The sequence below is a fragment of the Lepus europaeus genome, chromosome 1 (genome assembly GCF_033115175.1).
Source record: "Lepus europaeus isolate LE1 chromosome 1, mLepTim1.pri, whole genome shotgun sequence".
Lineage (NCBI taxonomy): Eukaryota > Metazoa > Chordata > Mammalia > Lagomorpha > Leporidae > Lepus > Lepus europaeus.
This window is the reverse complement of record NC_084827.1, coordinates 20163366-20185729: the sequence shown is the minus strand read 5'-3', so window position 1 is coordinate 20185729 and position 22364 is coordinate 20163366. Positions and strand designations below refer to the sequence as shown.

Sequence of the window (22364 nt, the reverse complement as noted above, 5' to 3'; positions counted from 1 at the left end):
AAAAAAAAAAAAAAAGGCACATTTCACACAAGAGAAGCTACTTGGGACCACACACAATCAGAACAGAATGGTCACCTTTGCCTGCCTCTCATCTCCCCCAACAGGGCACCACCAGTCACTCTGCCAAGCCCAGGATGGGAGAGAGGGACCTACAGATCCCGGCTCCCCAGGTAGATCCAAGTGCTCAGCTGTGACGGCGACTCTCCACTGTCAAGTTCAGAACTGCAGGGGCCACCTCCACTGAGAACGGTGGCACCAGTGACCTTTCCTTGGAGGAAGCGCTCTTGGGAAGATGAGCTTAGGTTCAGCGCCCAAAATCCTGGCCACTCTGGACCTCTGGACCCCTGTGGTTGCACAGGGAGAAGACCTGCCCCACGCCTTTTCGTGGGCTGCTGATGGAATCAAATGAGATGGTAAAAATGTTTTGAAAACTAAGACGCATTATTCAAGTCTAAAGTGCTGCGACAACACTTTTTAAAAAAATCGTGAAGGTCATCAGGGCTAGAACATAAAGGATTTTTCAGGTTTACTAATTAGTCGTCAAGGCAAGCCTAGCAGGAGGGTGGCCATGCAGCATGGGTGGGTATAGCACTTTCTCCACTCCTTCCTCCAAGCTCAGGGAGTACCGATTAAGGATTTCAGCTAAGAGGAGGGCCTCCCTTCATCCACTCTGACCTACCCCAGCCACAGGGGAGGAATTACCATGGGCTCATGGCAACCACATTCCACTTGGCCAGTGATTGGCCCAGGGGTGGGACTATGTGTCAGTTCTGGCCCATGAGAAGTAAGGGAAAGCCTGACTTCCACCGTCCTGACTGGAAACAAACAACTTCGAGCAGAGAAAACCTGTGGTCCCTACCCCAGCTTTCTACTGGCATGAAGATAGGATGCCTGGAGGGGTAGCATCAACTGTGCACTTTGAGGAGGTAAGCAAGGACACCCAGGCCCAGGCAGGAGGGATCAGAGGAGGAAGGCACTGAGCTGTTGCACCCCCCTACCACCCCCAGGCTCCTGGTGAGGAGAGATAACTAAATGTCGTTCATGCTTAAGCCACTGTTACTGACAGTCCATTACATATGCAAATTGTACAGTCTCTAAGGAAAGGAACTTGGCAATATATTTCTATGTGGAATGCACATGCCCTTTGAGCCACAATTCTCCCTTATCAGAATTCCTCCCATAGACATACCCAGACAGTGCTCAAATAATTATATTAAAAATATGAGTTACAACATAATGGACTTAACGCTATGTTCAGATAGATCGTGAGGCATGCATACAGTGGGATACAGACTGACTTTTAGAAGTGAGCAGCTCTAGGTGAACCAGTAAGAAATTCTATTTTGGATACAGTGAGTGAGCAAGGTGAGCTCAATAACTGTTGAAGCTAGATGACAGGTGCGGGGCCGGCGCTGTGGCATAGCGGGTAAAGCCACCTCCTGCAGTGCCAGCATCCCATATGGGCTCCTGTTCGAGTTCTGGCTGCTCCACTTCCTATCCAGCTCTCTGTTGTGGCAAATGCTTGGGCCCCTTAACCCACATGGAAGACCTGGAAGAAGCTCCTGGCTCCTGGCTTTGAATAGGCGCAGCTCCAGCTGTTGCGGCCAATTGGGGAATGAACCAGCAGATCGAAGACTGTCTCTCTATCTCTTCCTCTCCTTCTCTCTCTGTGTAACTCTTTCTTTTCTTTTCTTTTTTTTTTTTTTTTTTTTTTGTACAGGTAGAGTTATAGACAATGAGAGAGAGAGACAGAGAGAAAGGTCTTCCTTTCGTTGGTTCACTCCCCAAATGGCCGCAACAGCCAGCGCTGCGCCAATCCAAAGCCAGGAGCCAGGTGCTTCCTCCTGGTCTCCCATGCGGGTGTAGAGGCCCAAGCACCTGGGCCATCCTCCACTGCCTTCCTGGCCCACAGCAGAGAGCTGGACTGGAAGAGGAGGAACCGGGACTAGAACCCGGCACCCTTATGGGATGCCGGCGCCGCAGGTGGAGGATTAGCCAAGTGAGCCACGGCGCTTGTCCCTAACTTTCAAATAAAATTAATAAATATTAAAAAAAAAAAAGATGAGAGGTGCATGGAGATCTGATATGCCATTTTGTCTTATAAGTGTGTTATGGATATTTGAACACTTCCCACCTAAATAATTTAAAGGCAAGAGAAAAGAACATTAGTGTGAAAAGCATGACATCATTCATATGGTTTATTTTGACACATTTTAACATAAATTTTTTTTACATTTTATTTGAAAGAGAGAGAGAAGAATCTTCATCTTCTGGCCCACAACAGCCAGGGCTGGGCCAGGTTGGAGCCAGGAACCTGGAGCTCAATCCAGATCTCCTGTGCGGCTGGAAGGAACCCAAGGAGAGTGCAGAAGACGGCAGGAAACTGATGAGAAGTGGAGGACTGGGACTACGACACAGGATGGCCGGTGTCCCGGCAGGTCCTAACCGCTGCACCAAATGCATACATTTTTGAAAAACAGAAAAAGAATGTCCCTGGGAGAACAGGCCAAAAACTGATGACAATGGCTACTTCTAAGAGAGGAAGACCTGGGGAGGAGATGGAGTCTTCCTTGTCTCTTTCGAACTTTTTAAACCATGTAGTCTATTATTTATTTTTAAAATAAAGCAGTATTTTACAAATCAATTGAATGCAAAAAAAAAAAAAGTTATACAGGTAGCCCATAGCCTCACAATGTGGTCTCAGTGCTCTGCATGAGTTCAAGCAATAACCCCAGCTCCCAGTGCACCCGGAGAGCCCAAAGAAGGTGATGAGCCCTGCAAATAAGCTCTGTCTTTGCTCAGAGCAAAGCTACGTAGATATTGGCCCAAAGAACAGCCCAATTGGTTACCTCTAGCATCAGTACCAAGTGAGTGTTACAGCCTGGACGTGAAAAGCAAGAAAAACCCATGCAACATAAAAAGTGTTTCTTTAAAAAGTAATTTCAAAAAAAAAAAAAAAAAACCTAAATGAAAGATCTCTGCAAGTGAGATCCCGGTGGAAAGAACAGGGCCATCAAAGAAGGAGGTACCTTTCTCTGAAGGGAGGAGAGAACTTCCACTTTGACTATGACCCTGTCAGAATAAGATTGAAGTCGGCGAACCCTAAAGGCTTCCATAGCCTTGGCAACTCATGACTAGAGCCTGGGGAGATTACTGACGCCATAAACAAGAGTGTCAAATTGTTAAGTCAACAACAGGAGTCACTGTGTACTTACTTCTCATGTGGGATCTCTGTCCTTAATGTGTTGTCCAATGTGAAGTAATGCTATAACTAGTACTGAAACAGTATTTTTACACTTTGTGTTTCTGTGTGGGTGCAAACTGATGAAATCTTTACTTAGTATATACTGAATCGATCTTCTATATATAAAGAGAATTGAAAATGAAAAAAAAAAAAACCTTGGTTTTAAATTGGAAATTGCATAGAAAATTAATCAATTTTTTAAAAATATCATGTAGGATCTCTGTCCTTAATGTGCTGTACATCGTGATTTAATGCTATAACTAGTACTCAAACAGTATGTTTCACTTTGTGTTGCTATGTGGGTGCAAACTGTTGAAATCTTTACTTAATGTATACTAAACTGATCTTCTGTATATAAAGAGAATTGAAAATGAATCTTGATGTGAATGGAAGGGGAGAGGGAGCGGGAAAGGGGAGGTTGTGGGTGGGAGGGAAGTTATGGGGTGGGGGAAGCCATTGTAATCCGTAAGCTGTACTTTGGAAATTTATATTCATTAAATAAAAGTTTAAAAAAATAAAATAAAAAGTAATTTCAGGGGCTGGCACTGTGGCACAATGGGTAAAGCTGCTGCCTGCGATTCTAGCATCTCTTATGGCTATTAGTCCAAGTTCCAGCTGCTCCACTTCTGACCCAGCTCCCTGCTAATGCTCCTGGTAAAGCAGCAGAGGATGGCCCAAGTGTTTGGGCCCCTGCACCCACAAGGGCCATTTGGGGAGTGAACCAGGGAATGGAAAATTTCTGTTTCTCCCTCTCTCTGTAACTCTGACTTCCAAATAAATAAATAAATTTTTAAGGTAATCCCAGGGCCAGCATTGTAGCATAGTGGGTTAGGCCACTACCTGTGGCGTGGGAATCCCATATGGGCTCCTGTTCATGTCCTGGCTGCTCCACTGCTGATCCAGCTTCCTACTAATGGCCTGAGAAAGCAAAGGAAAATTGCCCAAGTGCTCAGGACCTTCAACCACGTGGCAGACCCAGAAGAAGCTCCTGGTTCCCGACTTTGGATCGGCCCAGCTCCAGCCACTGCAGCCAGCGGATGCAAGACCTTTCTCTCTGTCCCTCCCTCTCTCTCTGTAACTCTGTCTCTCAAATAAATGAGCAAATCTTTTTTTAAAAAAAGGTAATTCCATTGGAGACCTATCTAGAAAGTAGAAAAACGCATTTGAGAGATTAACAATTCTTCCTTAAGCCACTCCTGGCAATGACTTCATTCTTTTATGGCGTGTCTGTGTGTGTGTTTGCACATGTATGATGAGAAAACAGCTCCTATTTTCCGATCTGATTCTTCTCTTATAAAATATAGTTTTCCTACATCATTGTGATTTTAAAACAGAACTTTAAGGCCTGCACACTGTCTAATGTTGCTTTTCAATGATCTCAACAGTTCCTCATTTCAGCTGGCTTTCTTTTGGCTGTTGGAATCTGGTATAAATCATGGCAAATATTAACAATTTCTAGTTTCTGCAAATACATAGCTCAATTTCCTTTCTTTCTTCAATAAATACTTATTAAGAGCAAAATAATCAGGTTCAAACAAAGCGACCATAAAAAGATATTTCTGAGACCTTTGGGGGGACATTGATGTTCACTAGCTCTTTCACAATGTTAAGGGTTTACTCTTGTGTGATAATAATCTTGCTGTTATACAGAAATTCTCATCTTTTAGGAAGTACTGAAGTATCTAGGGATAACATGTCATGATGTTTGTAATTTCCTTTCAAATATTTAAATGAAGCAAATGAGGCAAATACAGAAAATGATAATTGCTAAATCTAGACAATGCCATGTCGTATTAGTCAACTGTACTATTGCCTACTTTTCTGTATGTTTGGAACTTCCATTTAAAAGTATACTTTACTTTTTAAAAGATTTATTCATTTATTTGAAAGGCAGAGTTACGGGGTGGGGAGAGGAGACAGATAGAGCTTCCATTCACTGGTTCACTTCCCCAAACGGCCACAACTGGGTTGAAGCCAGGAGCTTGGAACTCCATCCGGATCTCCCACATGGGTCTCCCAAGTGGGCTAGCACTTGGGCCATCTTCCACGGCTTTCCTAGGAGGATTAACAGGGAGCTGGATTGGAATTGGAGCAGCCAAGATTCAAACTGGCACCCATACAGGGATGCAGGTGTTGTAGGTGGCAGCTTAACCCACTACGTCACAACACTGGCTCCTAAAAACACATTTTAAAAATGAAATACTTTGTGCTAGGCACTGGGCTTGAAGTGGAGCACAGCAGTGAGCAAGGCAGATCTCTACCGATGCCAGGTGCAATGTGGCCACCACCTCCAGGACCTGCGGGAGCCTAGCTTTCCATGGCCCCTCTACACCCTCGACACTGCAAGTTTTAAAAATCTCCTCCGCCAGCGGCTGCCAGTCTAGAGGAATCCCCACCCAGTGACACGTGAATAGAACACACACTGCAAATCAGCTCCTGGGAGTGTGGTGGCCCCTGGTGCAGCTCAAAAAACTTCCTGGGCACCCACGTGACCTTGGCATTGGGAAGGGACCAGGACTTGGAGAGTGAGCAGCCAGACCTCTTACAGACCACCCAGCCCAGCTAGCTGGGGAGGGGCGTTGGCTGGAGGGGCAGCCAGCAGCAGCCGGCTCAGTGATGGCGACAGCGATGGCCGCCCCCAGTACTGACGAGGCATGATCCCGCCTGGAGAAGGGTGAGGCCCGAGGCCAGGGGGAGCCGGCTCCTAGAGCGTGTGTTCCCTGCATCAGGGCTTGGCACCCGTTTTCACTACAGGTTAGCTCTGCACACCAAGAAGCCAAGTCAAAGAACATTCTGTAGGTACCGACACCTACTATGAGAGGCAAAACGCCCAGCACCATTTTGTTGGCAAAACTCACAATTTTACTTACGGACACCAAAGTGTGCACTTCGTATTATTTTCAAGTCAGAACTATTCTTCCCCCACCCCCGAGTCCCCAACCACCGGAGGGGCAAGCCGTCCTCACTCAGTGCAGGGGCGGTACCCGGCCAAGCGGCGGCAGGGTTTGGTTCATGGGCACAGTTCTTAGGGGAAGGATGTGTTCTCCGCGCCGTTCGTCACGTTGCGGACCTCCATGGCCTCACCTTCGTACACGGGAAACAACGGGAGGACGTAGAGACTCAAGGCCGTGGAGGCAGACACCCAAGGGAGGGATGCCTGACCCCGGGGGCGCCAACCGGAGACCATGCACCCTGAGCCGGGCAGCCCGCCCGCCGCGCGCCACCGCAGGCAGGCGAAGTCAGCGCCCTCAACTCTGCCCGGGACGGCGCGCACACTGCGGGCAGAGCTCCCGAGCCGTCCACGCTCCACGGACGAGAGGGGCGCCCTGGAGCCCCCAGCCTCCCAGGCAGCCGGCGCCTGGCCCCGCTCAAAGCACCGTCCGGCGGGGCGATCCTTGGGCCACCGTCGCGCGGGAGCCTCTGGCGGGACTCTGAGGATTTCTCGGTGCCTGCGGCTGCCCCCAGCCTTTCGGGACGCACTCGTGAGTGTGCGCTGGGCTCCTGGCACCGGAGCGCACGACGCACTGCCGCCCGAGGCCCGCAGCCGCCCGGCCCGACGCTGCCCCCGCAGGGCGGGGCGGGAGCTGGCGCTGGGGGTGCGCCGGGGCCTGCCGGGGAGTTGCGTAAGCTGCGCTGGGGCGGCTATAAGAGGGGCGGGCAGGCATGGAGCCCCGGAGGAGTCCCGGCGCCAGCAGCTGCAAGGTAAGGCCCAGTGCGCTCCGCTCATTTCTCCTTCGTCTCCACCCTTCTTCCTTGGTGGCCACCGCCCCCCACTCCAGACGCTAGGGAAACTGAGGCAGGCGGCAGCGAGGGCAGATGTCTGGATTCTGGACTAGGATAGCTTTGCACCGAGTTCCAGCCAGAGGGCAAGCAGCCGCGAGCTGGGGGCATTGGATTCATGGCTGGGCTGTGCCCAGAGGGCAAGGATCCGTCCTCGCAGAACCAGCCGGGACCCCAGGAGACTGCTGGGTCCGCAGAGCTGGGCAGCTTTGGAAATTTGCTTTGAGCACAGGCCAAAGATCCGGGTGTCCTACCTATCCCCATTCAGAGGGGACAAAGTTGGCAATGCAGAGGGTGCAGCGTCTGACGACTGGACAGAGCCTTGCTCTCCCAGAGGGAGAATTCTGGTCTTATTTTCCCAGCAAGGGCCCTGCCCTGAAAGGGAGGGACCGTGAGCCTGGAACAAGGGCTCGGATGGAGTGGAAGTGGGGAGAAGCAGTTAGGGAAGAACTCAGTCTCTCAGAGCAGCTGGGCAGGACCTCACCCCATGGCGCCTCAAGGCCGCCGGGGTCTGTCACCTGCATGTTCCTCCCGGTGCCTGCGATTCTAGCCAGGACAGCTAAATACACACTGCTGACAGGTGAGCTCTAGGTGAGACCCCCCACACACACACCAAGCCTTTCCTCCCTCCAGGCCTGGTTTGCACCTCCCTGTGGGTGTGGTCACCTTTCCACTCCCGGGTCTGCAGCCAAAGCCGGCGGCAGTTTGGATGGGGGACTCCTTAAGGTCGGTTAGGTCCCCTGAGACGAGAGCAGCTTCGGCAAGGACGAGTTGATTCAGGTCTGTACCAAGGGTGGTCTTCAGGGGAGGCGGGCAGAGCGCAGGCACCTGGTAGACCACCCTGGAGGGACTGTGACAGCTGCGGGACCCTTGGTTCTGTAGCGCTGAGGCGGGCAGGAGGCAGCTGTGGCGGGGGAGCAGGAGGGGTCTCGGTTTCTTTCCCACCCCGACGGTCGGCAGAACGGAGGCACGCTGAATGGGGAGGAGCTTCGGACAACCGACTGGCTCCCGCTCAGCGCCCTCAGGGTCGGACAGGCCACGTGGATCGTCACTCTCCTTTGGACACCGAGAGCTGGCAGACACGAGAAAGCAGTGTGTGCTTTTAGGTCTTTTCCCTTCTCAAGCAGTGCAAGACATGGGGCTTGGGGGACGGGGAGACTGTTCCATGTTGGCCAAAGGAGCGTCCCTCTCATATGTTATACATCTTCGGCCCAAAATAACTCTTCTTGGTATCTGGGAGAAATATTTCCACCCCCCTCTGTTCCAGGAAATAGCTCCAAGCGCCAAGGACCGAGCCAGGGAAGTTGCAATGAATTCTTGCCCGGCAGCCCCAGGCGGATGCCTCTCGTGTCTGAGTGGCCGGTGCTGGGCACGGAGGTGGCCATCTGGGACTGCTCTGCCCAGAGAACCCAGGCCATAGTCCTGCCACAGCCTAGGGGCCACCCAAGGGGACGTGGGAGTTGGGGGAGGGAAAGGGCTGCAGAGAGGTGGAGTCCTTGTGGGGTATGCATCCATGAGCAGCTTCTTGGGGTTTAAGGAAAATCAAGTTCAATTCTCCAGCTGTCAGTCAATGAGCCAGCAGCGGGGCTATGATCCCAGCCCCTGCGGCTCCTCGCTGGGCCATTGGCAGAGGGCATGGAAGTCTTCTTGGTCCGTGGTAAATCAGAGGAACAGGAGAAGTGTCCTGTGCTTGGAAACCACACCCCTGGGCTGGGCCCGTACGTATACTCCTAGCATTCACTCCACGGACACCGCACTTCTCAGTGGACTGCATACTACTGTCTGCCACTCAGCTTCTTAGCTCTCTGCAACTGTGAACCCAGAGTCAGCGGCCATGCCAGCATTCCACCGACATCCTGGGTCTCGTTCCCCATTCTGCGTCCTTGATGTTCTTGTTCCAGATGCCCCTGGCTGCGGGGATGCCAAGGAAACGGGGAGAAGCCAGGAGGGCAGAGCAGAGGGGCAGGAGTCAGGCTCGTGACTGGGACCATGGCAAGGAGCTCCCGGGGATGACAGGGGAGATGGAGAAGCTGAGCCCCTGTGGGCGCCAGAGGACATGCAGGAGGTGTGGGGAGCAGATTGTGTGCCCTGAGAAAGAGATCTGGACCCTGAAGGGTTTTTGGTCTGCATCAGGACAGCTTTGTGGTTTGCAGGTGTTTGAGGATCCTTGTGTTTTGTTTTATTGTGGCATCATCTCACCCCCCCCCCCAGCCTGCTCACTGGCCCTTTCGCCATCAATCCCCAGCCATAGCCACCTGCTGTGTCCGTTGGCTGAGAAGGTTTTCCTGTTACTGAAGAAAACAGGCGAGTTGAGGGTGGGTGTTTGAAGCAGTGGTTACGTCACTGCTTGGGGTGCACTCATCCTTCAATGGAGTTCGTGTTCATGTCCTTGCTCCTCTGTCCCTTGGGAATGCAGCAGATAGGATGGCTCAAGGACTTGGGTCCCTGCTGCCCACTGGGAAACCTGGGTGGAATCCTAGCTCTTAGTTTCAACCTGGCCCAGCCCTGATGGTTGTGAGCATCAGGGAGTGAACTAGAAGTTGGACATTCTCTCTCTCTCTCACGCTCTTTCTCATCTCTCCACCTTTCAAATAAATGAGGGGGAAAAAAAGAGACAACTTCTTGGGAGTTCCTTCTGGGCAAAAGTGAATTCGAGGTTGTGGCTCCAATGGGAGCAGGTGAGCCATCATGGAGATGAATTAACCTGGTTAGCCCTGCAGGACCCGCAATGGGAAATACTTCATTTATTCATTCAACCAATATTTAAGGAACACCTGCTCCAGGCCCTTGGTAGATGCTGGAACAAATGTAGGCATCAATAATCGGCCATGGCACCTTCTCCCTCTGAGTCTGGCTGGAGCCTCAAATTCCCCTAAACTAAAAATTGATCAGAGCTGACAGAGGAGTTGAAATCCATTTGCCATCCTCAATGAGCTCAGATCTCAGGGTAGCTCCTAAGAATCCAGCACCCTACTCACTTCCTGGCTGCTAGTTAAGGAAATTATCAGGATTTCTCAAATGTTGCTTTGGGTTGCAGAGAAGAGAAAGCCTGCTCATGGCAGCGCAGTGCTGTTCAGGTGGTGTGCTGTGACCAACGTTTGAAAAACAACCGATACCTTCTGGGCCACACCACCTGTTTCTCTTTCAAGGGTATCTGTCTGTCAAACAAAAATACATTCAGAAAGTCAAAAGCTGCTCAAGTGAGTATACAAGGGCATTTCAAGTATTTTGTGGGGAAAAAAATGGAATCTAATTTCATTTTGGTGCACAAAAGTTTGAAATCCATTCATGGTTTTTTTTCATAATATGCATTTTCTGTGAACTTTTTGAAGTACCCTTGTATGCATGGGTTTCAAAACTGTTTTTCACCAAGATAAACCTATCTCTTAATTCCATTTTCCGTGAACTTAAAATATTGATTTATTTATTTTATTTGACAGGTAGAGTTATTGACAGAGAGAGAGACAGAGAGAAAGGTCTTCCTTCCATTGGTTCACTCCCCAAATGGCCGCCACGGCCAGCGCCGGGCTGATCCGAAGCCAGGAGCCAGGTGCCTCCTCCTGGCCTCCCATGCAGGTGCAGGGGCGCAAGCACTTGGGCCATCCTCCACTGCCTTCCCGGGCCACAGCAGAGAGCTGGACTGGAAGAGGAGCAACCGGGACTAGAACCCGGCACCCGTATGGAATGCCGGCACCGCAGGTGGAGGATTAACCAAGTGAGCCACGGTGCTGGCCCCAATATTTATTCATTTGAAAAGGAAAGAGTCAGACAGAGATCTTTCATCTACTGATCCATTCCCCAAATGCCTGCAACAGCCAGGGTTGGACCAGGCTGCAGCCAGGAGCCTGTCACTCCACCCAGGTCTCCCATGTGGGTGGCAGGGACCCAAGTATGGGGTCCATCAGTGCTGCCTCCCAGGGTACACGTTAGGAGGAATCTACATCAGAGCTGGAGTGGCAGGACTGGACCCCGGCACTCTGATATGGAATACAGGCATCCCAAGTGGCCACCCAGCAGCTGAGCTCAAAGCCTTTGAGGTCCCCTCATAAATAGAAAGGAGTATCTTCCAGTGGGGGCTGAGGAGGGGGCGTGGCCTTGGGGAGGTGGCGCAGGGCCCTGCCGGACCTGCTAGGGGCAGGTGGGGGTGTGAGTCACCTAAGGATCAGTGCCGGGGCAGCGCCAGCCAGGACCCAGGTGAAGTCAGAGAGCCGGACACTGGCGGGGTGGGTGGTGCCTTATGGGAGTGTGAGCCTCCCAGGGCTTAGCCTGTCCTGGGTGATGCTGCTGCCTTTCTCCAGGTGGTCCCCGGGGCTACATTTGCTTTTCTCTCCCTTTCTGTCCCCCTTGAACCCATGGCACGGGTTACAGGGGTTGGGGGAGTGGCGGGACCTTGAATAAGGCTGCCTGCGGCTGACAGCAGCCTTTCTGCCCACCCAGCCGCGGCCACTGTCCTCAGTGGTGGCGCCCCCAGCGCTCAGGGCCTCCTCTACACCCCTTTCTTTGGGCAGTGTTCCCCCTCCCCCTTCAGCCTGTCCCCAGGCCTCCTCTCACCTCTCTCCATCCTCCTGGTCCCCTGGGATGCAAACACCTGCTGGCTCCCAGACCCTCACAGCCCCGCCACACCAGGATCCTTCATCTCCTTGACCCTCAGGGCTGTCCAGCATCTCCCAGACCCTCACAAACCCACTTGCTTCCGATTCTTAGGGCCTTTGGCAAATGCCGCCTCTTCTATGATGCCTCCCTGATTCCTTCTCCAGAAATCGTGGTGGTGAGAGCTGACAGGTGTTGAGCTTGGCCATATGCCAGGCGTAGAGTCAACACCTTTTGTGCTTTATCTCATTCTCGTCATAGAGCAGCCACAGGTGGGGATTCTGATTTGTATCATCCCCAATGGACAGCTAGGAAAACTGAGTCTCGGAGAGATTAGCTGACTTTTCCAAGGTCCTGTACCCTGACTCAAACGCAATTCTGTTGCATTCTAGCCAGATGACTTCCTTCTTGGGTCCCCTGTGGAATTTTACTGCTTAAATGTTCTTCCTTGCATTATAGTTCATTATGTAAATTTCTTTTTTTTAGAGCTAGGGTGTGTGTGTGTGCATGTAAAGATTTATTTATTTGAAAGGCAGAGCTACAGAGAGAGGGGTCTTCCATCTGCTGGTTCACTCCTCAAATGGCTGCAATGGCTGGAGCTGGGCCAACCCGAAGCCAGGAGCTTTTTCCAGGTCTCCCACGCTGATGCCAGAGCCTGAGCACATGGACCATCCTCCTCTGCCGCTTTCCCAGGCACATTAGTAGGGAGCTGGATGGGAAGTGGAGCAGCCAGGGCTTGAACCAGCACCCATACGGGATGCAAGTGGTTGGTTAACCCACTCTATCACAGCACCAGCACCCATCAAGCAAATTCTGAAACTGATTGCTTAAGAACTCAGCTTTGTCTTTTGCTTTTATTGTTGCAGACAATCTATATATGTATACGTAGTTGGCAAAGTCAGATGATGTGCCCCTCTACCCAGGCTTCCAAGGACAAGACCTGGCCTCTGACCCGATCCGCTCCAGACCTGCCTCCCGCTTCCCAGGGACTTTCCGTCCATCGCTGCGCCTGGTCTATGATGGACAGTTGGTGCATGGCAGCTGCTGGCCCTAAGCACGTGCTAATCAGTCCTTGTGCTCCATGGGGCTGTGTTTGCTGTCTTGAGTCATGGCTCCGGTCCCCGGCCCCTAAACCCTGACCTGCCAGCCAGTCCCAGGCCATTGTCGGGCCCCACGGGGACTAAGAAGCAGGAGAACCGAGGCAGACCTGCTGTCCACTCTCCCCTGCTGGCCCTAGCAGGGGACATTAGCTCAGCCAGCATAAAGTGTGGCTGTGTTGAGCAGAGTTCCAATAGGATAGCGGCTCTCGAGGCGAAGGCTGTGTGTCTCGCACAGTACAGCACAGCCTGGCACGCACCCAGTCAGGCAGGCCGACTCAGCGGCCGCTTCTCGATTCCTGTGACTGATGTCCACGTGGGCTGTGGAGGTTACCAGTGTGAGGGAGGGGCTGCCCAAGCTGTTTGTCCATTCAGGTATCAGAGGGGACTGTCGTTATGTGACCATGACTAGGACCGACGCTAACCTGGCAAGAGATACTCTTGGGAAGCAGGGGTCACTAACACATAAGTATTAGGAAAGGAAGTGGAGCAGCCGGGACTCGAACCAGTGCCCTTATGGGATGCCAGCACTGCAGGCCGGGTCTTTAACCTGTTGCGCCACAGCACCGGCCAGTGCTGCCATTTTAAGAGAGCAAACAACACAAAGCATTCTCCCAAGCTACTTAGTATTTTTCACAGCAGAAGTTGACAAGGAAGGTGTGACTTAAACAGCCTCAGCCTAGAGAGGATGTTAGCTGCCAAGCCCTGTGTTCCCCAGCCTGGATGAGGGACTGGGGTGATTTGTAATTGGAGACGCAGGTGGGGCGGAGGGAGCCCAGCAGCCTGGCTGCCCAGGAGGCCCCGAGTCCGGATGCTGGATGCTCTGTGTTGCTGTCTGCCACTGGGGAGACTGATTCGGCTTCCTGAGCCTCCTTTATCTCTCCTCTGTAAAACTGAGATCGAAACGCTCACCTTTGTTCAAACGTGGCAACTAAAGCTCCATACGCAGTGTTTATGTGTGTTACATGGCCAGAAAATGCATCAAACGGATGTTGCCACCTATGGACGGAAAATGTAGCACCTGCTGCCTCCGGGTCCAGAGGCGGGAGACCGTGGAAAGCCGGGATGAGCTTTCGCCATCTCCGGCTCCTCCGTCCCCTTATTTGCTAGCATCTTGGCTTTGTTTCAGGTTCACGCACGGGCTGCAGGCTCACGCGCACTCAGCTTGGTTGCCTTTTGCCTCCCGTGTCTCATTAAGACTTTGCTGCCCCAGCAAGGAACTGCACGTTTTTACTTTCGTGATTCGCACCTCCTTGGCTTTGACAGTTGGATGCTGGGTGCATGTGTGGTTCTTTCCACCTCGGGCCTCGCCCTAGATGGCTGCTCGGCCGCCTGCGGCCACCACCGTCTGCCCTCCCTGACCGCTGCCCTGGCTTTAAAGCCCAGCTCAGGTGACACTTTTCCAGGGAGCCCCGTTTGCTGTCCCGTGATAGCTCTTTTTTCCCGCATGGGAATGGCTTGTCTGTGTCCCCTGGGATGCGCTAACTGAGCTGGCATCGTGGCACAGTGGTTTAAGCTGTCCCTCAAGACGTCACATTCCATACTGGATGGAAAGCTTCCCATCCAGCTTCCTGCTAATGCACACTCGGGGACACAGCAGACGATGGCTCAAGGACTTGAATCCCTGCCACTTAAGAGGGAGACCCAGAAACTGAGTTCCTGGCTGCTGGTTTCAGTCTGAGCCCCAGCTCTTGGGGAGTGAACCAGCAGATGGAATTAGTCTCTCTTCCCTCTCCTTCTCCATCTCCCTCTCTCCCTCCCTCTTCCCCCCCCCCACCCTTCCCTCTCCTTGCCTTTTAACATATATATGAGCCTTTGGGAGTCGAGAGCACCTGTTGTCCACTGGTGCATCCTTGGCGCCCAGTGACGCCTCTGACATATGATCACCAGATGGTTATAAAGTGCTGGCTGGGTTCAGGTTCCCAGTGGAAGAGAAAGGAAGTCATAAAGCAGGTGAGGAAGGCCAGGGCCGAGAGAGCAGGGGGTGCCGTGAGGGCCTTGGACCAGACAAGTCAGCCCTGTCCTCTCCAACAGCAGGCGGTGAGAGCACATTTCTCGACGCCATGGAGCCCCTTCACGTGCATTTTTTTTTTCCAAAGAAACCCTTTATTTAATGAGTACAAATTTCATAAGTACAACTTCAGGAATACAATGATTCTTCTCACCATACCCGCCCTCCCACCCACACTCCCACTCCACCTCCTCCTCCCTCCCCCATTCCCAGTCCATTCTCCATGAAGATTCATTTTCAATTAACTTTATACACAGACGACCAGTTGTATACTAGGTAAAGATTTCAACAATTTGCACACACACACACACACATACACACACAACTGTTTGAAAACAAGTTTTACTCTCATAGTACACGTTAACTCTCATAATACAACTCCTTGAGGACAGAGGTCCTGCATGGGGAGCTGGTGCACAGTGACTCCTATTGTTAGTTTAACCATTAACACTCTTATGTATGACATCAGTGATCGTGTGCATTTTACCTAAATTGATGCTCATAGAAGCCTGGAGATGGGCCCATCACAGGGATGAGGATGGAGTTTTTAGTCATTCTGTGATGTGCCTAAAGCTGTTCTTTAAAGATTTATTTATTTGAAAGGCAGGAGATGGCCTGCGCAGCGGCTCAATAGGCTAATCCTTCACCTGCGGCGCTGGCACACCGGGTTCTAGTCCCGGTTGGGGCGCCGGATTCTGTCCCAGTTGCCCCTCTTCCAGTCCAACTCTCTGCTGTGGCCCGGGAGTGCAGTGGAGGATGGCCCAGGTCCTTGGGCCCTGCACCCCATGGGAGACCAGGAGAAGCGCCTGGCTCCTGGCTTCGGATCAAGGCGGTGCACCGGCTGCAGTGCGCTGACCACAGCGGCCATTGTGGGGTGAACCAATGGAAAAAGGAAGACTTCTCTCTCTCTCTCTCTCTCTCTCTCTCTCTCTCACTGTCCACTCTGCCTGTAAAAAAAAAAAAAAAAAGAAAGAAAGAAAGGCAGGAGAGACAGAGAGATCTTCCATTCACAGGTTCACGTTCATTCTCCAAATGGCTGTAATGGGCTGGGCTGGGCCAGGCTGAATCCAGGAGCCAGGAACCCCATCTGGGTCTCCCACAAGGGTGGCAGGGGCCCAGACACTTGGGCTAACTTCCTCTGCCTTCCGAGGTGCATTAGCAGGGAGCTGGATTGGAAGTCTAATACTCAGATATGGGTCGCCAGTGTCACCGGCAGCGGCTTAACCCACTGCCCCCAACGCCGTCCCCGGTGTGCCTGATGTTATGCAGTGGGTGAGTGGTTAGATTCAAACCAGACCTTAACAGCTTTTCCCTTTGCCTTGAAGCAACCCTGAAGTCTGTGCTGTCAACACCAAGTGCATTTGGTCACAGTCGGGCTGGCTGCTCCGGGGCCGGCGGGACACCTCGTCGTGGTTTTATTGACTGGACAAGAATCTTCTTCCAGAAGGGATGCATTTCATTAATAGACATCTAGATAAAGGCTCAGCTTTGGTGCGGAGGAGAAGGTAGCCAGAGTACAAAGCAAATCTCAGTTCATCCGCGCTAGGCAGTGTGGCTGGTGCCGGGCGCAGTCTGAGCTACTGGCCTCTGTAATGGGTGGTGATTCCTTCTGCCTTCAGGCCCGAGATACACATCCTGGGAAGGAAAATGCAGTGTGGACCCCTCTGCCGACTCCTGTGGCTGTGGCCCTGTCTGTCCTGTGTTCCAGCTGTGCCCATGAGGAAAGTCCAGGATGACACCAAGACCCTCATCAAAACCATTGTCACCAGGATCAGTGACATCTCACACACGGTACAGAGGCTCCGGGGACCAAGCGGGACTGTGGCCGGAGAGCACCCTCCGAGTGCCAGCGCCTCCTGGCAGTTGGGGGAGGTTTGAAAGCGTGGGACTCCTGTTCTTTTTTTTTTTTTTTTTCTGACAGGGAGAGTGGATAGTGTGGGAGAGAGACAGAGAGAAAGGTCTTCCTTTTTTGCCATTGGTTCACCCCCCAATGGCCGCTGCGGCCGGCACACCACACTGATCCGAAGCCAGGAGCCAGGTGCTTCTCCTGGTTTCCCATGCGGGTGCAGGGCCCAAGCACTTGGGCCATCCTCCACTGCCTTCCCGGGCCATAGCAGAGAGCTGGCCTGGAAGAGGGGCAACTGGGACAGAATCCGGCGCCCCAACCGGGACTAGAACCCTGTGTGCCAGTGCCGCAAGGCGGAGGATTAGCCTGTTAAGCCACAGCGCCGGCCAGGGGCTCCTGTTCTTGCTGCTCGTTTCGGCCTCTCTGCCTGCTGGGCTTCGGCAGTGAGTGAGTGGTTCTAATGCTAACCCACTCCAAGGGCACTGAGGTTTGCCAGGTGTTTCTGTGAACGGATCGCAGGAGTCTGATATCACAAGGATGCGTAGGGAAAGCTGGGCGCAGAGGTTAACGGAGGGACATATGGTGACACCCTCAGGCTTTGCAACCTTTGCTCTTCCCACTGCATGAACCGCCGCCTCTCCCTGTCCCTTCTCCTGTCGGCTTGCCTGCTTCCTTCAGTCCCGGTGCCCGGGGCTAGAGCGAGCCCAGAGGCCCTGCTGACCACTGGCAGCACCCTCCAAACCTGTCACCGGGATTCTCGCAGGGGCAGTAGGACTGGCCCTGCAAGCTTCTCTCTGCCCTTTCGCTCCTACATTTCAAGGCCAAACGCAAGAGCAAGACGACCTGGTTCCCATCGGCCCATGCGGCTGCACCTGGCTTTCCCCGGGCTTTCCTCTGGGGTCCACAGGCCTAGCCCTTCGGCTGTTCCCTCGAGGAGGTCTGTCTGTGGAGTTGGGAAGCCTGGCTGTGAGTCTTCCACATGTGCTGTCTGCCTGAGATCTTCAGCTAGCTCCAAAATGCCCTTAAGCTCTGGCGTGGTCATCTGCATGATGGCGATATCAGATCATCTTCCCAAGGTGGTTATCAGCCACTTATGTGACCACTGTACATGGTCACTATAGATGTTTGAAGTGACTGTGGGCGGCCAGGAGGTGCCAGAGGGGCAGAAGCAGGGACAGCTCAGCTCCAGAGTCTTGGGCATTTCGTAGAGAGAAACCCTCAAGTCTCCTGCTTTCAAAACAGTCCTTCCTCAAGGCTGTCCCAATGTAGCTGGTGACAAGACTGAGTGCCAGGCATTGAGGACTGGCAGAACCCCCCGTGGCAACCAGATATACCAGAGCCGAGGAGGGAGGGGGTCCCCATCAGGGGTGGCCTGGACCCCTAAGGAGGTGGATGCATGAGAACCTGAGTGGGAGGCTGCAGAGGGTGGGAGGGAATGAGGGCAGCGGTGGCTGGGGGTGCTTACTGAGGAGCCCAGATGCTTGGGAAGAGGCTGAACTCAACAAGAAACATGGAGTCGCAGCTGATTCTTCCACAGGGGCCATTTGGAGAAAGGAATGACCAGAGAAGGCCGGTCTGGAAGTGGAAGAGGGAGTGAGTGGGAAGGGTGGGCATCCAGGAAGTCAGGGGTCCCCCGGGCACAGGAAGGGGGCACGTAGGCCAGGTGGTGAGGAAGGAGGCAGAGGTGACGCGGAGAAGGGGTCTGTGGGCTCTGGGGAGCAGATCCACATCTCTTGCGCTTTCTTAGCGCTTGCTCTGCGTCTTCTTCCCACGCAGCAGTTGGTCTCCTCCAGACAGAGGGTCGTCGGTTTGGACTTCATCCCTGGCCTCCACCCGAACCTGAGCTTGTCCACGATGGACCAGACGCTGGCCATCTACCAACAGATCCTTGCCAGTCTGCCGTCCCGAAATGTGATCCAAATAGCCAACGACCTGGAGAACCTCCGGGACCTTCTGCACCTGCTGGCCTTGTCCAAGAGCTGCCCCCTGCCCCGGGCCAGTGGCCTGGAGACCCTGGAGGGCCTGGGAGGCGTCCTGGAGGCCTCACTCTACTCCACGGAGGTGGTGGCCCTGAGCAGGCTGCAGGGGTCCCTGCAGGCAATGCTGCAGCAGCTGGACCTGGGCCCTGGGTGCTGAGCCCCGGGGGCTGCTCTTCCCCCAAGGACCATGCTGAGGAAAGAATCCTGCTTCTAGGGTCCCCAGGACAAGAGAGCCGCACGTGGACGTCCCTTCTCCAGCACTCTGTCTGTGTCTCTCACACTCCTCCAAGCCCTTCCAAAGCACAAGACTCCATCTGGCTTAGAACCAAAGATGCTGTGCTCACCAGGAAGGGAGTGGGGGATGTCCCTTCCAGCAAAGAGCAGGCTTCAGTCATCAGCAAGAGCCATGCTGTTTCTCTCTCTCTCTCTCTCTCTCTCTCTCCATTCTCCAGTGGGATCCAGAGAGCTTCAGGCTGGGGGCGGAGCCTTTGGACCATCAGAGCAAAGCTCCCTCTGGGAATTCTGGGGAGCATCCTGAAGGCTACATCCACACGTGGCTGGAAATGCCCAAGCAGCCTTGGTGGGGAGCATGTGTTTATTTATTACGCGTTTGATTCCGAATGGACCTGAAGCCAAGAGTCAGCTTTTCCGGGCTCTCTGGGGTCAGCCAGGGCTGAGCATGCTCCTGGGCTGCTGCTTCCAGTCCCGGCGAGGGGTCTGGCGGAGGCAAACCCTTGTTCAGTGACTTGAGGGTTGGGGTTGACCAAGCAAGGGGCCACCGAGATGGCTGTCGTGTTCGGTCTCTGCTATCTGGTGTTGTGTCTACTGTGATTGGCTTCGAGTGACAGTGTTTGCAATGGCATTGCCCTGAGTGGATCTCCAAGGGCTGGGTTATTTTTAGAAGCAGGTTAATTTCAGCAGGCTTTGTGTGTAGTTGTGTGCACCTGCTGGGGTGGGATGTGTCGGTGGGGGAGGGGAAGGGTCTAGAATGGGTTTCCTGAGTGATGCATGTATGGTGGGCTCTTTGGATGGGGTGAGGTCGTTTTCTTATCTTCTGCAGCCACTTAAGATGGTTTTCTTGAAAATAACAAAAGAGGCCGCTCTTTGAAAGGACCTGTGAGGATTTGCACGTGCCTTTGAGGGAGGGGGCTGAAGGTGGAGGCTGCTGGCTGGGGCAGCTGTGAGCTCAGACAGCAGGAGTCCCACGCCACACCCTCCAAATGAACAGTCCACAGTTGGCCCCACTCTGAGTTTACAGCATGGCCGTGTCCCTCTGTCCCTATCTGGGGGTTGCGTGCCAAATTATAGTTCTTGTCTGATTGGTTCATCCACAGCAAGGCCATGTTCCCCGCCCATTCGGTGGGGATTCTTATTCCAGTGGGAAAGGGAAATCCTTCAGCAGGTGGTCCTAAGCCCTGGGCCAGAGCGTTTGGGTGGGTGCCAGGACCCCAAGCCAGGCGTCATCCTGGCCACTGGAGGTCAGGTTTGCAAGGATGAACCAGGAGGCTTGGGTTTTTCCACCATCCTGCTGCCATGATGCTGCCGTCACACCGTGGGTGGTGGATCTATCCAAGAAACTTGAATCAAAGCAATAACCTAAAGACTGAGCACCTGCCCCGTGTTCAGCCCTGACCGGTGCTGTGAGCTAGGGGCAAGCTCACCAAATAAACGTGCAAATCCAATCCTGCCCTAAGGGACCTGATGTTCCCCCGGCAAACCCCACTTGCTGGTTGCCAAGGGGATGTTCCACCATGGCAGCCCACAGACTGAAAGCACAATGTGGCCCCAAGCAGGTGCCACGTGGAGTGATCCGAGAGTGGCAGCACCCGGGGGCCCACAGGGAGCCCTGCATGTACTCTGTAGCTTGTGTAGACTTTTAGGACACTGCTGCACCTAGTGCTGTGTAGCCACATCTTTTTTTTTTAAGAGAGATTTATTTATTTATTTTTTAAACTCAGAGTTACAGGGAGAGAGGGGCAGAGAAAGAGATCTTTTGTTCGCTGGTTCACTCAGTGAGTGGCCATAACAGCCGGGGCTGAACCAGGCGAAGCCAAGAACCAGGAGCTTCTTCTGGGTCTCCCACGCAGGTGCATGGACCCAAGCACTTGGGCCGTCTTCTACAGCTTTCCCAGCCCATCAGCAGGAAGCTGGATTAGAAGTGGAGCAGCCAGGACTCGAACAGGCGCCCAAATGGGAGGCTGGCATCGCAGGTGTTGGTTTTACCTGCTACGCCACAACGTTGGGCCCTAGCCACATCCTTTTGAAGCAGTATACCTGAAACTTTAAAAACAAGAAATGACAGGTTGAGTATTCCTAATTCAAAATGCTTAGGACCAGAAGTGGTGCACACTGGATTTCAGAATATTTGCATATTCATAATGAGATATCTGGGGGATGGGATCCCCAGGTCCAAACACCATTTTCATTCATGTTTCATATACTCTTTATACACATGGTCTGAAGGCAATTTTACATAATGCTTTTAATAACTGTCTGAAACAAAGCTTCATGGCGTGGCATTTTCTGTTTGTGGGATCATATCGGTAGGTGCTCAGAACATTTCAGCTTTGGGAGAATTTTGCATCTTCAAATTCGGGAGGTTCAACCTGTCCCTAGGACTGTAACAGCCAACAGGTGGCAGGAGCAGGTCTGGAGCCCAGAGCGTCCCTCACGCCGGGTAACGCTCTCAGGGCAGGGGACACGGGAATGCTTTCTGTACGTGATCTTAGCCAAAAGGCCGAGAAGCGATGGGGGTGCTTTCTGGAAGAGAGACATTTTGCAGGTGCTGAGGGAGGTCAGTTCCCTGCAGGAAGGAGGTGGTTTTGTTGGACGCTTGGTGTGTGCAGGTACATGGGAAAGGAGACAGTGGGAGGTGGAGAAGAAAGAGGTAGGAGGGAAAGGGACATGTCGAGGGGCAGCTGAGAGCCGCAGAAGTCAGACGGTCAGACAGCTGGGACTCGCGAGTTCCGGAGCAGAGGCTGTGTGGTGGCCAGGGTGGAACCTGCACAGAAAACCGTGACTTAGGTCATTGCTGCCTCTGCACTGGGCTGAGGCGTCTCCAGCGCTCTGCTCTCAAAACCTGGCACAGTGTGAAATTCCCCAAATGCAAGTGATTGTCTTCCTTTTTGTTTTTCCCCCCATAATTTAAAAATGTTTGTTTTACTGAAAAATAGATATTTAAATAAATCAACTTCGCCCCCTGGTTTTTGTTTGCTGTCGCCTTTTGGGGTGTGTGGGGGCTTCAGGGGAGCTGTTTGTGTGTGACAGGGCAAGGCCTGGCTGAGCTGCAGCCATCCCTGGGGTCAGCCCCGCCCGGGCTTGGCCACAGCCAGCTGCTGGTTATTCAGGCGAAAGGATTACCCCAGCGAGCGCGCAGAGCTGGCCAGAGAGCTTGGCCTGCGCCAGAGGGGGTGCGCGGCTGCAGATCAGCCCCAGGCAGCACCAAGACACCCCCCACCTGCACCCACTGAACCGCTGCCCCCATCCCCGCCCGCAATCAGCCAGACGGAGAGCGTGCAGCCCAATCACAGACCCAGCCAGGGACAGAGGGCAGAAAAGACAAAAACCCACAGCGAAATGACCTCAGATGAAAAGAGAGACTGGACGGAGCCACGTGGCCCAGAAACCCGGGCCCTGCCTTCTCTGACGGGTCTCTCCTCTGTGCCTCTGTGCTAGTGCCCAGGGTCTCGACACGCCTTTCTCATCAGTAGTGCCCGTGAACCCGGTCGGCAAGGCTCCTACCAGCCAGGCCTTCATCATGTGCCAAGGAGGGGTTGGGAGTGGGGAAACAACGAAACTCCTCCTTCTGTCTGAAAAC

The 22364-nt window shown here is 53.2% G+C and overlaps 1 protein-coding gene across 1 annotated transcript; it reads left to right on the top strand.

Moving 5' to 3' along the window:
* Nucleotides 1-6931: 6931 nt before the first annotated feature.
* Nucleotides 6932-20602, top strand: LEP (leptin). Its single transcript, XM_062198399.1, has 3 exons — nucleotides 6932-6946; nucleotides 16342-16513; nucleotides 18345-20602. Exons 2-3 carry the CDS (start codon nucleotides 16370-16372, stop codon nucleotides 18702-18704), a joined length of 504 nt encoding a protein of 167 aa, XP_062054383.1. The 5' UTR covers nucleotides 6932-6946; nucleotides 16342-16369; the 3' UTR covers nucleotides 18705-20602.
* Nucleotides 20603-22364: the final 1762 nt, after the last annotated feature.